The sequence below is a fragment of the Hemitrygon akajei genome, chromosome 8 (assembly GCF_048418815.1).
Source record: "Hemitrygon akajei chromosome 8, sHemAka1.3, whole genome shotgun sequence".
NCBI classification, from domain to species: domain Eukaryota; kingdom Metazoa; phylum Chordata; class Chondrichthyes; order Myliobatiformes; family Dasyatidae; genus Hemitrygon; species Hemitrygon akajei.
Window position 1 is genome coordinate 92796053 of NC_133131.1, and position 16591 is coordinate 92812643.

Genomic DNA, 16591 nt, shown 5'->3' on the forward strand with positions numbered 1-16591 from the left:
CTGAATTGCCCCCAGAAACTCCAACCATTGCTGTTTTGTCATCAACACTGAACGTGTTCCTTTCCAATCAGCTTGGCCAGCTCCACTCTCATGCCTCTGTAATTCCCTTTACTCCAATGTAATACTAATACATCTGACTTTATCTTCACCCTTTCAAACTGCATGGTGATTTCTATCATGTTATGATCACTGTCTCCTCAGAGTTCTATTACTTTAAGCTTCCTAATCAAATCAATATATTAGAGTTAGAGGAATTCTCAGAGGTTTTAGGATGGAACAGATTACAACATTACAGACATTCACAGTATGAAAGTATTTGAAAAACAAGGGTAACAACATTTACATGATCACATTAATTGGTTTGGAAACATAGGTCAGCAAGCATGGATTAATGGAAGAATGGGAATGAGGTAGAAAACTTTAGATCAACTCAAGCTCACAGAGGGTAAAAGATGACAAGTACATCAGGAAAGCATTAGAATAGAATATTAGAGGAAATGTTCTCCTCTGCTCTCACCTACTGAAATTGTTGTTTATACTGTCCGTATCTAAACTCTATCAAACTAACTGATCAGATACTCTCACATACAAATTGACTCTGTTACTTATTTTATTAAGAACATGTATAAGAAAGATACGGTAGCATTGCACCAAAGACTGTCACCATATTAAATCACAAAGCAGTAGTATATGGATCAGTACCCAATGTCCTCCACATGGGTAATTTTACCAGTCTTAGTCGTAATGTTGTAAAAAGCCATAAAGATCACGTTGGGAATTTATGCAATGCTTAGTTGCTCAGGTAGAAAAAGGATAAGAAAAGCTGGTGAACTGCATTATCTTAAACTAGGAACAGGGCAGACAAAGGTGACAAGGCAGAAAGGGAAACAAATTAATAAGGTGAGCGATTCATCCCGGACTGATCTCTTACACTTTCAAGCAGTCAGCTCAAGAGTAGCCTGGATGAGAGAAAAAAAACATTTCAAAGACTTAAAATACTGCAGCAACTCAACATTTTGAGAAAGGAACAACAAACTCCTCTTCCAAAAACTGATAACCTTCACTTAAACACAAGCCAGATTTATGATAATTATTTGGTCAATTAATAAAGTACATCAGTCCAAAATAGTCTCACTTCATAGATTTCAAAACCTCCTTTACAAGAATCATAATCAGACCTGAAATGTTATTCAGCTTTCTTGATAATTTTGCCTTATTTGAAAAGCGGAGAAGGATTATGTGAAACTTTACTTTACAAAAGCCAATTTCTATTATCAAACAGTGCCTTAGTTTAAAGAGTACTACAATCTGTACTTGTCTTTTAATTTTCTTTTTGAAAGACATCCAAAACATTTAATTTAATCTATAGAATTAGTGACAAATGCACAGGTTTCCTTTGAACTTAAAATCATTGATCATAGCATCTGTGCACACTGCATAAGCAGATTTTCTTTTATTACATATTCATGAATATTTGCTTAATCACAACTGTCAATGTTCTGGGCAACTACATCAAGTCAGTCAGGAAATTGTTTTTTTCTGTATATAACAATGTTTCCTGCTTTCAATTCACTTTAGGCAACTGGTTTAATCAGAAATATGCCAACATATAATGAAAACATGCATTACAAAATTTGATCCAAAGTTACCATGTCACCCACCCCCAAGGTAAAATTTCTTTCATAACAACTAACCATAATTAGTATTTCATGTAGGGATGGAAAATAAATCATTGAATAAAGATTTTGTTTTGAAAATAGATATTTTCCAAACCCTATTAGATGAAGTTGTATGTCAATGCCACAAATTTTTCTACAAAAGTGGTACAAGTGTCCTAATAAAATATATTTGATGTGAAAATTCAGATATACAATTCATCTAACATTGAATTCCTATTGCATCTGAAAGTGCACAACTTGTGCAAGACTGAAAATAACATGTTATTGCGTTGATCTATTGCACATGATCGAAGAACAGACATGAAGATGTCCATTATACAACACAGAAATGGGTACTTCAACCCATCTACACTGATCTGGGCAGACATTCAGCACATGAAAAGTAAGGATGACCATTGAGTTTGTCCCATCAAACAAGTGGAGTAATTTCATAGCCAGTGGCACTGCTAACTCCCAAGAGTAGTTAACACAAAAGGGCCTAGCTATTTAAGAAAAGCTCTTGGAAATTCTTCCCTCAGTAGAATCAAGCAAATTTCAGCTGGTTGTCATTGTCAGTAGAAAAACAGAATTTAATCTAACAAACTCTTCTCGGGCTTCTGACTTGTACAGGTAAAAATTATAACCAATGTTTCAATGACAAACTCTGCCATCTTCTTCAGGGATGTTGCCTGGGTATGTCTAGTCCAGTGGTACTAATATCCCCAAAGTCCGTCCCTCCTGACTGATTAGTCCTCGTCCAATCAGGTTTCCATCTCCCACCTTGCTTACAATTGAATTCCAGTTATTAAATCAAGTCCTTCAACTTGGTTAAAATTCTTTTCTTCTAGTTTTATTTCAAGGCTTCCTTTACCATGCGGTCCCATCCTGGCGATCCTTCCAGAAACCGTGGAAATATGGGGAAGACAGACGGTAGTGACAGGTTCCTCCTCGTTGTTAGGTTTCTTGATTTTTCTGTTAGTCCTCTTAAGGACCCAATCAATTTCCTTCACTTTGTAGCCATTCTATAGGAACGTTGTGTGTAATCATCTTATTTCATTGTGCAGACTCCCAGTGTCCGAAATAGCTTTTGCACGGTTAACCAAAGTAGAAAGGACCGTTCTACATTGGGAAGCATGGTGGTGGCTGTAATTGTTGAGGTACAAGTCTCTGTGAGTGGGCTTCCAATAAACACCATGTCCAAGGCTACCATCTGGTTTCCACTGGATTAGAATGTCTAGGAACAGGAGAAAACCATTCTTCTCCATCTCCATCGTAGATTGAATGTTTGGATGTATACTGTTCAGATGGTGGTGGAACTATTGGAAGTGCCTGGAGTCCATTAGGCCACACTAAGAAGATGCCATCGATGTATCTGAAGAAGCATTTGGGGTGATGAACTCAGAGCCTTCTCCTCAAACTCCTCCATGTAGAAATTAGCAATAACCGGCAACAAGGGCGATCCCATGGCCCCTCCATCATGATAAATCCTACATTTGTGTCCAATAATGAGTAGATATTTTTAAAAATTCTACTGAATGTACACAGCTTCTGTAAATAACAAGGAAATTAACATGACTACCTCTTAGGTAAGATGAACTTGAGCTATGAGGACCATCAGATGTCACCAACAACTCTAATAAATAGAAAAGATATTTGACTGCCCAGTGGTACAACATTGGAGATATTTCATAAGAATAAAAACAAACCAGAAAGCTACAAAAGAGAAAAGCCCATTAAGCTACATCTACATAAGTTCATTTAGAATTAGTTCTCTTCTTGTTTCATTGATGGGGTGCCTAAGTTATTGCCCATTAGTAATATCAAATACTTCTACAACCTTCAACATACTTCTATTCAGCTCCCTTCTGCAAAAGTGTCAAATAATTTTGAATCAACTATGGCTTACTTTAACACCAAATGAAACAAAATTGTGGATTCTACACATACCTTTCAATTTTATTTTTGTTGTACACATTTTTATGACTTTGTTATGATAAATTGAGACAACAGAGCATAAGTGTTCATATTCTCAAAGAGTGCAAGGAAAAATAAATCAGCTATAGGTATTTAATGAAAAGCCCTGTGTTGAAAGTTGCAACACGTTTGCCATTATAAGACTAAAGTCAAATTGTTTGTTTAACTCAACAATCCTATTCTGTGGGACAAATGATTGTCCAGCAAATAATCAGAAAAAAGAACCTGAACAAGCCAGAATATCACATGGGTTTATAATAATTATATAAAGCCTTCGCTTTGTATAAGTTTTCCAGTCAGAGGAAAAATGCTTTTGCAAACATTTATAAGAGTAGATGAACAGCTGATGGACAAAGAATATAGGAAAATCCTAAGAACTCACATGGCATGGCACAGAAAATGCTCTTCTATTCCAGTATGTCCTCATTGTGAAATGCTAAGTTAAGCTTTTCTTTCAGAAGATTTTCCTACCTGGACTAATAGGCCATAGACGGGGGGAAATTAGGCAAAAAAGAAAACCATCTCACTGTAAATGAGCACAAACAAACAGTATTAAAAATGTTCTTCTTTAACAAATCAGGGTGGAGGCTCCACTTCCTGAAGGAGCCTGCAACAACATCACAGTATTTGTGACTGTCAGCTTAACACAGCTATTGGACCTTTGTTAGGAAACATTCCAATCCCAGTATGCCACGATTTCTTTGGTACCACAATAAAGCAAATATACCAGGGCAAAAACAAAACAATGGAATACAGTTCAAGTTTTGTTTTAAGGTGTACAAAGTAAGATGGTAAAACAGTGATCACAAGTTTTTCTAACAGTTATGGGTCAGGTAATTTCTTCTAAAACTGTGACCACAAGTTCTTCTAATAGTTATGGGCAATTAACTACTCAAGGAGTTTTCATGAGGTCATGTCTCAATTTGAGTGAATAGTGAAGTACAAAGACAGGGCAAGAAAAAGTGAAAAATAAAATGCTGAAACCAAAGGTTTCAATGGGATGCTCATAAAATAAAAGAATTACATTGCAAGAATTTGATTTAATTTTTCCTCCTCACACATGCATTTTCTTCCAGGGACCAATGCTAAACTTGCCTCTGAGAAGAAAGAGTAACAAGATACCTATCGATATCTAGTAAAAGATTTTAAAATATATAAATTTAAGCCAGATTTGTGAACACAGAGAAGAACCAAGACCATAAGACTTAGGAGCAGAATTAGGCCATTCAGCTCATTGAGTCTGCTCCACCATCCCATTATGGCCGATCCTGGATCCCACTCAACCCCATGCACCTGCCTTCTCGCCATATTCCTTGATGCCCTGACCGATCAAGAAACTATCAACTTCCACCTTAGATATACCCACGGACTTGGCCTCCACTGCAGTCTGTGGCAAAGCATTCCACAGATTTACTACTCTCTGGCTGAAAAAAACTCCTCCTTACCCCTGTTCTAAAAGGTCGCCCCTCAATTTTGAGGCTGCACACTCTAGATTTAGATACCCCCACTATCAGAAACATCCTTTCCACATCCACCCTATCTAGTCCTTTCAATATTCGGAAGGTTTCAATCAAAAACCCCCACATTCTTCTAAATTCCAGTGAGTACAGGCCCAAAGTTGCCAAATGCTCCTCATATGTTAACCCCTTCATCCTTCATCAGAACTGGGAAGGAGAAAAGCAGCTTGTTAGGCTGCAGGGTGGGGCAGGGAATTGGTTCCAATGGGATAAATCGCGGTAACCATAAGGATAAGCTGTAAACAAGGTCATCTGGCCATGGAGTGAATGGGAACAGTTAGAGCAAGAACGTAGACCAAAGGATGTGGGAGCGTGAAATGCAGACATGCCTGACAGATCTGGCTGAGTATATCCTGCATTTTCAGAGTAAAAAAAAGGAAAACTAAAATAAACAAACTGAACCAATATCTCAGCTAGATGGATGATACAGACAGAAGTAAAGCTGCCTGAGATAGGATTCAATATTAAGTGGTATATCCACCTCCCCCATCTTTCCTGCAACTTAACAAGCTTCTTTTTATTTCTTCCATGTTCTGACAAAGGGTCTTTGCCTTGAGAAGTTAAATCCATTGCTTTCCCCATAAATGCAACCTGACCTGCTGAGTGTTTCCAGCATTTTCAGATTTCATTGTCCTTTTTCAGCATATGCAGTCTTTTTTTGGTAATATATAAACCTGGGTATATTTGTCACACACTCACAAAGTAAACATTCTACCTGATACCAAAATAACCTGTTAACGACAACATAGGAATATCTTCAAGGCAGGTAAAGTCTACTGGAGATATGTAAAGCGATATATTTTGGAAAGGAATGCGAGGACTGATACAATATAGGAATAAGGGATCAGGATGAATGGTGAAATAAAGATGCAAGTACATCTTTTCCAAACATGCAAGTTTTCACAGATAACATGAAGTACAGCAGTATTCTTTGGAATATGACTTTAGGGTAACAATCTGCTCCATTAGTCACAGACAATGAATGTGCAGTATAAATTCACCAGTATCATTCCAGGAACAAGAAACTTAGTCTTTTCTGTTCCAATGGAAATTGTGCAAGAAATAATTTAAGAAAAAAAAACTGATCTCTAATATTCAGAAAGGTAGAATAGGTACGAAAAGGAATTACAGTAAAAAGGGATTTACATTGTAAATCTGTATATGTTGTAAAGGAAAAAAAATAAAATCACTATTAAATGTCACAAAGAATTAAGGAAGCAGATTGGAAGAGAGCTTTCACATGCAATTATTAACATAGGAAAAAGAAGCATTAACCAGCATTGGCTTCACCAATCATGAGTAACTTTTTATTACCAACAGCTTAGCCCTTCATTCCCTTAATATCCAAAATTCCATCTGATCTGTCTTGAATATACTCAAATGACCAAACCTCCTTGTCAGAGAACTCCAAAGATTCAACACCCCTTAGGTAAAGACTTTTCTTCTCATCTCAATTCTGAATGGCTCAACTCTTATTTTGATATTGTGATCCTTATTATAGGCATCCCAGCCCGAGTAAACATCATCCCTCTGGCTATTTTGTCATGGTTCTTCAAAAACTTTCTTTGCTTCAATCAGATGATCACTGGGGCGTGGAATATTTCATCACAACAAATAGCTGAAGCAGAAACTCCATATACTTGAAGCAGCTGACATTTGAAGCATAAGATGACAAGAAGATGTGGAGTTACTTTCAGATTACTTTAGCTAAAAAAAAAGCAGACTCTAATCAAACAGTGGGTGGCCATCTTCCAGGTTGCAGATTTCTCAGGTCCATGAAAGTTTATATCAATTGACTGGGCGCCAAAACCTTGGATAAAGATAAGACAGTGGCTGAAGAAGGGGACATCAATATAAAAGATGTATTGGTATCTTGTAAGAGAAGCCTTATATAGATATCATGACCAGAGCCTGGATTATTGTAGTTTACTTTAAACACCATTAACACTATGTTGAGCTCTGGTCACTAAGTAACCATGAAAGTACAAATTAAGAAAGAACTACCAGACTCATCGCAAATTCAGAACAATATGTTAGTGGAAAACATTTGTCAGGAGGTAAATGAAAGGAAATCGAAAACAGGGCAAAATAGCAAGTGCTTATCTGAAGCATTGTATTAAATTAAACCAGGACTACAGAGCAAAGGGACCAAATTACAAATTAGTGGCAGGTAAATTAAGGACTGATGTCATAAGTACCTGTGTTTGGATTAGGACTGTGGAGGAGAAATATCTGGAGCAACTTACAAGGATAATTCATTGTTGTGGGATGTCTGCATAATGAAGAGCTAGATGAAATAAATATAGACTCCTTCATATTTCCTCCCCTTTCTGGAGTCATACATACCTATGGTAGACAAACCTTAACCTTCACGGGGAAAAGTAGGGACAAATATAATAACCATCAAAGACTAAATCAGAATTGCATTCAAAACTTAAGAAAATACTTGACAAATGGCAGGTTGAAAAAGGTTAATCAGTTAATGTATAATCAGTTTGTTAAGCACCAACATAATGATGACTGTCTTGAGAGGGAGACAGCGAAAGTAAAAAAAAGGGTAAAGCAACATTAATTAAGGGAAAATTGGTACTTATTGCAACTAGGTTTGTCTGATCTCAATTTTGAAATAATTAGGTACCTTTACCGTTCTGGGAACAAAGATATGATCCAGTGCCTTTGAAATTCTCTTACATAATGGATAATTTTGTGAACTTTGTGATTGCTTTTGAAGTCAGCACTGGGGAGAAAATGTGGTCAGCAACTCCATGCAGAATGCATGCAGGGAAATTGTAACACAGACCTTTAAGCGCATATTATCCTTGAGTTACCAACCCTTATGTCTCTGGATGTCTGCATTCCACTGGATAACACACAAACAACAGCAGTTCAAACTGCAGGCTTCTCAAAACACCAACAGGGTGGGTTGCTGTAATGCTTTCCCTAGTTCCACTGCTCAGCAGATTTCTCCAGTCACCCTATGGACATTAGAACTGCTATGATTACTCGCTACTTAAATTGTAAATACTTCTGCAAATCTGAGCAGTGGGAGCAGAAACATCACAAAATACGTTACTGTAAAGATGAGTCTGAAGAGTAATGATAGCTGAATCCATCAGACAGGTCCTCATCCTCAGCACCCACCTGTTGCAGAATCCTCACCTATCACAATTTCAGTGGGACAAAATCTGGCCAAGTTCGGTGTTCTGCCCAGCCCACTGTGGCACCAAGAAAACTGGCTGCCATGCTACCCGCCCCCCACCCTATTCTACACTTTTGCTAAGAAACCCCCACAGAATGAACTTGGCAGCTTCAGGTTCCTAAATGGTGATGCTCAATGGTGGTAATCATATGTTTTTAGTACATATCTGATATCTCAAGCATTTTATGTTCAAAACTAAGTGCAGTAGTTTCTAACAGCACAATAAAGAACTTAAATCTTTTCTAAATACAGCAGCAATAATTCTTCCCATTGATTTTAGACCAATATTGTTCAATTTTGACAACAGAGCCTACCAAATTATCCTGAACAGAATCAGAATATTCATGCATGACTTACCTATTTGTCTACTGAATTGCACGGGTCATTACTTCTGCACACTTATAAAGGTTGGCAGCATTTTGCAATGAAGCCCATTTTACTGCGCCATCTGAATCTACATGCAGGTGATCAATGGAACCAAAGTCACAAATCCCTTTCAGACCCATTCTGAAGCCTATACTCTCACCTTTTTCCCTGTCATATTGAAGGTCTTCTCCTGAGCATGGGCTTCCCTCCTGAGATCCAGTGGGGTAGAAGGGAGAGACACATGGTGAATGGCTGCTACAGCTACTGCTGCGCTCTTGCACAGAGGGTGTCTGTGTGTCAATACTGCGAGTACTGCTGCTGCGATAGTGGGAAGGGAAAGGTGCTCGGTGGCCATCAGGAATCTCCAAGGGCTAGAATATAAACAAAAAGGGCGATATTATTGTAACAGCAGCAGAAAATGCGAATATTAATTTTCCATAAAATTCAATTCCATAAGCCTACTTGCAAGAACTCGGAGCTTGAAAACGCAGAGTATGCAATAAAAGCTGTGTACTGCCATGTGAGTTGTTAGGTTTCGGCAGATATATTTATTCAAAAAGTTATTGATATTTCACTATACTTTAACATTTTACGTACCAAAAAAGCAAACGCAGCACATTCTGGAGAAACAACTAGCGTCCATTAATTTTGGCTTTAATGGATATCAAAGTTGAAGGTAAATTGATTCTCAAAGAATGCATACATTCAGTGGCCACTTTATTAGGTACACCTGTACACCTTGTTAATGCAAATATCTAATCGTTCAATCATGCAATTCAAAGCATAACATGCAGACATGTTCAAAAGGGTCAGTTGTTGTTCAGACAAAACATCAGGATGGGGAAGAAATGTGAGCTAAGTGACTTTGACCGTGGGATGAATGTTGGTGTGAGTCAGGGTGGGGTGGTTTGTGTATCTCAGAAACTGCTGGGGTTTTAATGCACAACAGTCTTGAGTTTACAGAGAATAGTGCGAAAAACAAAAAACATCCAGTGAACGGCAGTTCTGCGGGCGAAAACACCTTATTAATAAGAAAGGTCAGAGGGGAATTGTCAGACTGGATCAAGCTGGCAGGAAAGTGACAGTAACTCAATTATCCTCCATATACAGCCGTGATATGCAGAAGAGCATCCCTGAACGCACAACACACCAAGCCTTGAAGTGGTTGGGCTAAAGAAGCAGAAAGCCATGAACATACACGCAGTGGCTACTTTATTAGATACAGGAGTTACCTAATAAAGTGGCCACTGAGCATGAGTCACCATATACTACTCTGAGATTCATTTTCTTGCAGCCACTAACAATCTATACAAAGAAACAAATCAGAATCAATGAAAAACTACTCAAGGACAGACCACAACCAACGTACAAACTGTGCAAACGCAATACAAACAATAATAGTGATAAATAAATAAATAATATCGAGGACAAGAATTGTAGAGTCCTTGAAAGTGCTTCCACAGGTTGTGGGATCGATTGAGTGAAGTTATCCATGCTGGTTCAGGAAGGGTAATAACTGCTCCCGAGTCTGAAGGTGGGGACCCTAAGACTCCTGTGCCTCCATGCCACCAGCAGCAGCAAGGAGAGAGGAGACTGGGATGGTGGGGGTCCCTGACGATGGCTGCACTCTCTGTAGATGTGCTCCGTGGTGGGGAGGGCTTTTCCTGTGATGGACTGGGTAGGTCACAGTTCTTTGTGTACGCTTTTCTGTTCTTGTCCTTGGTGTTTTCACACTAGCTGTGATGCAACCAGTCAGGATACTCTCTACTGTGCATCTATAGAAGTTTCTCAAAGTTTTCGATAACATGTTGAATCTGCACAAATCTCTAAGAAGCTTTGCCGTGTCTTCTTTGTAATGGCACTAAAGTGCAGGTCCTAGGACAGATCAGGACTGACGAAAGGTCTCGGCCTGAAACGTCGACAGTGCTTCTCCTTATAGATGCTGCCTGGCCTGCTGTGTTCCACCAGCATTTTGTGTGTGTTGTTATATAAAGTTACTGGCCCTTTCAACCTCCGATCTTCTAATAAGGAGTGGCTCAAGGACTTCTGCTTTCCTCTTCTTGCAGTCAATAATTAGCTCCTTAATTTTGCTGATCTTTAGTAAGAGGTTGTCATTGTAGCACCATTCAACAAGATGTTGAGTCTCCCTCCTTAATGCCCATTGGTCACCACATTTGATTTGGACAGCAACAGTGGCATCATTATCAAACTTAAATATGGCAGTGGAGCTGCACTTAGCCTCACAGTCACAACTATAAATTGAACCCCAATGGCTGGCACTACAGAGTGTTACGCTGACTGCTATGCCAGTATGCAGGATTGTAGTTTGGCACACTACATTGCTGAATTTGCTACAAAATTTGATTTGCAAATCATTAAAGCTGCAAAAGAATTCAAATCAATGTTCGTGATTCCATCCAATTCAGCTTACTGATTAGTGAGCTCATATACCACTGCACTTGGGATCAAAATATCTTCTTTCTGGAAATGTAGAGGGTAAATGTTGGAAGATAGTTTCACTGTCAAATGGGCAATGTATTGAATGTTACAACCTCAAATATTAAGTTCATTATTTGAAAACTCCCGTATATCTGTGAGGAATATTCAAATGCATAATGTAACTGAGCACCAATGATGTTTACATTTTATCCCATAGCTTTATAACTGCCATACTCATTTATAAATGAGAAAGGCTTTGAGCACCATTCTTTGGGGATAACAAAGATTATATCTGAACTCCACATAAACCAAGTGCCACATTAGAACATAGTCAAGTTCCATTCAATTAAGACAAGCAGATTGAAGTTTCACTAGCAATGCTGTCTATCAACCAAAACACAACAAAATCCATTAAATACAGAGGGAATCAAATCTTGCCTGAGATGTAACTGAGATGTCAAGTCAATTCAATTCAATTCAAACACTTACCTAATAAAAGGAGTGCCTCTACTTCCTTAGGAGTTTGAGAAGATTCAGCATGGCATCTAAAACTTTGTTGAACCTCTATAGATGTGTGGTAGAGAGTAGATTGACTGGCTGCATCACAGCCTACCAAAAGTTGAAGATACGGCCTAGTCCGTCACGGGTAAAACCAGCGTTCAGCCCACCCACATGAAGCTTTGTTGCAGGACAGCAGCATCCATTGTCAGGGACCCTTACCACCCAGGTCATGCATTGTTCTCGCTGCTGCCATCAGGAAGAAGGTACAGGAGCCTCCGGACTCACACCACCAGGATCCTGAACAGTTATTACCCCTCAACCTACAGGCTCTTAAACCAGAGGGGATAAATGTCACTCAACTTCACCTGCCCCATCACTGAACTGGACTCACATTCAAGGACCCTTCATCTCATAATCTCGATATTTATTACTTATTTCTTTATTATTATTTCCCTTTTGTATTTGCATAGTTTGTTGTCCTTTGCAAACTGATTGTCTGCCCCGTTAGATGCAATCTTTCATTGATTCTGCTTTGTTAATTGGATTTATTAAGTTATGTCCACAAGAAAATGAATCTCAGGGTTGTACATGGTGACAGATACAGTATGTCCTTTGATAATAACCGTAGATTCCGGATTTTAAGCCGCTACTTTTTTCCCACATTTTGAACTGCTTTGAACTTTGCGGCCTTTAATACAGAGCGGCTAATGTATTATTTTTTTTCATGCCGCCTCGTAAACATTTTGCCTCGTAACAGTAGACCAATAAAATTGATGAGTAGTTCACAGAGGTCCAATGAAATTGTACGATAAATCAAGCGCACTTTCACAATTAAATTATTGTAAATCAGTCATTTGTACTCACCCTCATCAACATGGAAAACACTCGAAGAAAAGCATTGTGCTGCCTTTATGGCAGTTATTTAGTTTATAATATTTTCGCTTAGTAATTCATTTTCTAGTTAAAGTTAGAAGAGTTTTAACTATATTTGTTTTCTGTACTACATCGCGGGATGCTATGACGTCACACCCGGTTTCGCCGCGTCTTGTGGGATACCGGTTTGCGATAAACGGGAAGGAGGGGGTCGAGCGGCGGAGCGAAAACGCTGCTTTTAAGTTAAAGGCGATCAATAACTTTTCCTGGTAGGCTGCAGTATATATATTTTTTACCAGTCGTTAGGAGATATTGGAATGTTGTTCAGTAAAGAAGTATACGCAACGTATATTTAAAAGTAGCCGCGTTACGGGCACGGTTCGTAAAAAAGCATTTGCAATATGTATTTGTTTTTGTTACCATATGGATTTAATTAAAAGTTAAAAAATCCTCACGTGTAATATCTTTCTGTGTAAATATCTCATATTACAACGTGGGACACCTGCGGCCGAAAATCCGGTGCGGCCTAAAATCCGATGCGGCCTTTACAAGTAAAAAATTGATTTTATTTCTAAAATTAGAGCCAGCGGCTTTTAATCAGGTGCGCTCTGTAGTCCGGAATCTACGGAAATTTACTTTGCACTTTATGTATGACCATTATTCTACAAACTCTCTGACCTCCAGTATGGCATCAATGCAAGCAGGTGGTACAAAGCCATGCAATGACATGTGGCGTAATTTCTAGCAAAAGCTGTGGGAGGCAGAAGAGATTTATTAGTTAAACATTAACCATGCTCATCAATGGTGTAAAATGCATGAAGCATGATACATGTATGATATTTATAGTCTCACTAAATCCTAAATATTAAGAGCACTACAGCTGCATATGCAGTGGATAACATGACCAATTGTACTGTACATCCACATGAATTTTTTTAATAATGCAGTTAATTAATGGGCTCTAAATGCATTTAAAATTTAATTTGACAAAGCAGACATTTTAAAATGGAGATAGTGTTAAAAGGCAAAACAACCACATCGTTCCAATTACAGCCTACATACTATATGCTCAGTCTTATTGATCCTTCGGGAACTGTAGTATTACCTCTCTCCGATGCTTTCCCTCAAGCCTCAGCCATCCCCTGACATTGAGCCAGGTATACTCTCCAAGATCAACTCGTTTAAAAATGATTTCCTGTTATAGAGTCAAAGACCTGTTCAAGCACATAAACAGGCCCCTAAGGTCCATACTGACCGCGATGCCTATCTGTGCTAATCTCATTTGCCCACGTTAAGCCCGTATTCCTAGACTACTTTATTATTCATGAACCTGTCCACATTTATCCTAAACGTTGTAACTGCGTCTGCCTCCAGAACCTCAATAGTAGCTCATCCCATATAATCACCACCTTGAGTGAGAAACAATGATCAGATCACCTTCAAAATTTCTCATCTTCAACTTCAACCTTACACACTGGCGTTTTAAAAAGACTAGAAAAGACCTTCTACCCTTGGAAAAGTACGATCTATCCAATCAATGCCTCTTATAAATTGATAAACTTCTTGAAGGTCGCCCCTCAGCTTGCCACATTCTATTGAGAATAAACCCAGCCAATGTAATTGTCCTTCATAACTCCAGCTCTTCATTCCTAGTGAATCTCTTCTGCACATTTCCTAATGCTGCCACGTTCTTCCTGTAGTGCGGTAACAATACTCTTAATATTTCTGGCAAATGTTTTACTCGACTGCAACTTGGATTCCCGATGAGAGAATGGTTGCAGCTATGACAGGCAATATATAGGAAGTCCCTTCTCTAGGGGCAGGTGTAGCACTTGTTCCGAATGCCAGGGTAAGTACCAGGAGGGAGATCAGTGGGGAGGGATGAATGGACAAGGGAGTCACATAGGGTAGTGGTCCCCAAACTCCGGGCTGCGAAGCATGCAGGGTACAACTGTAGGCGGAATGCACCAGCACATCTTTAAGAAAAAAGCTGAAATAAACAAGCTAATTAATTAGGTGCTGCCCAGCACGTAAATGTTGGCCCAGATTGGCAATCGCCTCTGATCTGGGCCGACATTTACATGCCGGGCGGCACCTAATTAATTTACTTGCTTATTTCGGCTTTTTTCTTAAAGATGTGTTGGGTGCATTCCGCCTACCGCTGCATGCTTTGCGGCCCAGAGGTTGGGGACCACTGACGTAGGGAGTGATTCCTGCATAAAGCAAGGAAGTGAGGGGAGGGAAAGATGTGCTTGGTGGTGCGATCCCATTGGAGACGTCATCTCCATTGCATTGTACTGCTGCAGCAAAGACGACAAATTCCATGACATATGCAGGTGATGGTAAACCTGATTCTGATAATTCTAAGAAGCAGCAGGCATTCCAAAACCAACCAAGTGTCCTGTTAGGCAAAATGTTAAGCCCTGAAAGAGATAGGACAATGCAGTCTTAGCAGGTTCAGCCAATCATTGTACAGATGCACCAATGTAGAGAACAGACTTCCTTTATATTGCCTGTCATAGCTGCAACCATACACTCGTTGGGATTCCAAGTACAAAACATTTGTCAGGCATACTGGGAGCATTGTTACAGGAAGAATGTAGAAAATGTGCAGAAGAGATTCACTAGGAATGAAGAGCAGGAGTCATAAGGTACAAATGAATGGGCTGGGTTTATTCTCAATGGAATGTAGCATCTTTCTTTCTCCAGTCCTGCCGAAGGGTCTCAGCACAAAAGGTCTCCACTGTGCTTTTTCTTCTATAGAATCTGAATGGCCTGCTGAGTTCCTCCAGCATTTTGTTTACGTATTAAATAAGTAGTGAGGTAGTGTTTATGGGCTCAATCTCCATTCAGAAACTGGATGGCAGAGCGGAAGAAGCTGTTCCTGAATCATTGAGTGTGCGCCTTCAGGCTCCTGTACCTCCTTCCGGGTGGTAGCAATGAGAACAGGGTACGTGCTGGGTTCTGAAGTTCCTTACTGATGGATGCCGCCTTTTTGAGGTATCACTCTTTGAAGATGTCCTGGATGACAATAGAGGATAGTGCCCATGATGGAGCTAAGTTTACAGCTCTCTGCAGCTTATTTCGATCCTGTGCAGTAGCCCCTCATCTCCCCTCACCCCAATACCAGACAGTGAGGCAGCCAGTTAGAATGCTCTCCATGGTACATCTGTAGAAGTTTGCGAGTGTCTTTGGTGACATACCAAATCTCCTCAAACACATTGATCCTAATTAGAAAATCACTTCCTCAACATAAGCGATAGTGGTTGAAATACAGAGGTCATGTCTTTAAGCACAAGGGAAAACTCTGAGTTGCTGAAACCTGGACAAACTGAAGTAACTGAGGACGTTTCTTGCTCTATCTAACCAGAGGTGTTTCTATTAAGAAGTTGGAAATTTGATTAAATTTGATGGGTAAAACAAATCAGTGCCAGCAAAAGCTGTAGCAAAAATATCTTATAGAAGATGTGAAAAAGAGGCTAGCCCTAACCATCCACATCAAGACAAGTGGTTGTGCAAGAATCCAGTGACATTAAACTATTTAGTTATACTACGTGACATAAGGAAACGTGCAAATACATGCAAATCTAAACACTAACTGAATACCACTGCAAATAAGATTACATAATGGGTTACAGGCATATAAAGGCTAAAAACGTGCTCATCGGAGTAGGAGAGCCACAATGGGAAATGGCAGCTCCCAATCAGAAGTAGTTCTTATTAAATCACTATCTTATCCTGAATTTTTTTGTTTGGCAGCAACCACACCGTGAAAATTATAATAATCACTATAAATTACAAAATAAATAGTGCAAATAAAGGAGCATTAAGATAGCGTCCATGGGTTCATTGACCATTTGATAACTGAGAGGAAGAACCTGAGTCACTGAGTGTGGGTTTTCAGGTTCCAATACTTCCTCCCTGATGGTAATGACGAGAAGGGGGCATGTTTTGGATGGTGAGGAGAACTGAGCCTGTATTGGAGCTGTTTGAGTCTACAACCCTCTGCAGCCTCTTGTGATCCTGTGCACTGGAGCCTCCACATCAGGCTGTGATACAGCCAG

General features: G+C 39.3%; 1 protein-coding gene across 2 annotated transcripts in view; it reads right to left on the bottom strand.

Moving 5' to 3' along the window:
* The window catches only part of glcci1a (glucocorticoid induced 1a), a 220902-nt gene that overhangs the window by 21683 nt on the left and 182628 nt on the right, over nucleotides 1-16591 (bottom strand). For both annotated transcript variants that reach the window (XM_073054167.1, XM_073054166.1), the window contains one exon: nucleotides 8875-9085. In XM_073054167.1, coding sequence (XP_072910268.1) covers nucleotides 8875-9085 — 211 coding nt within the window. The remainder of the gene's footprint in view (nucleotides 1-8874; nucleotides 9086-16591) is intronic.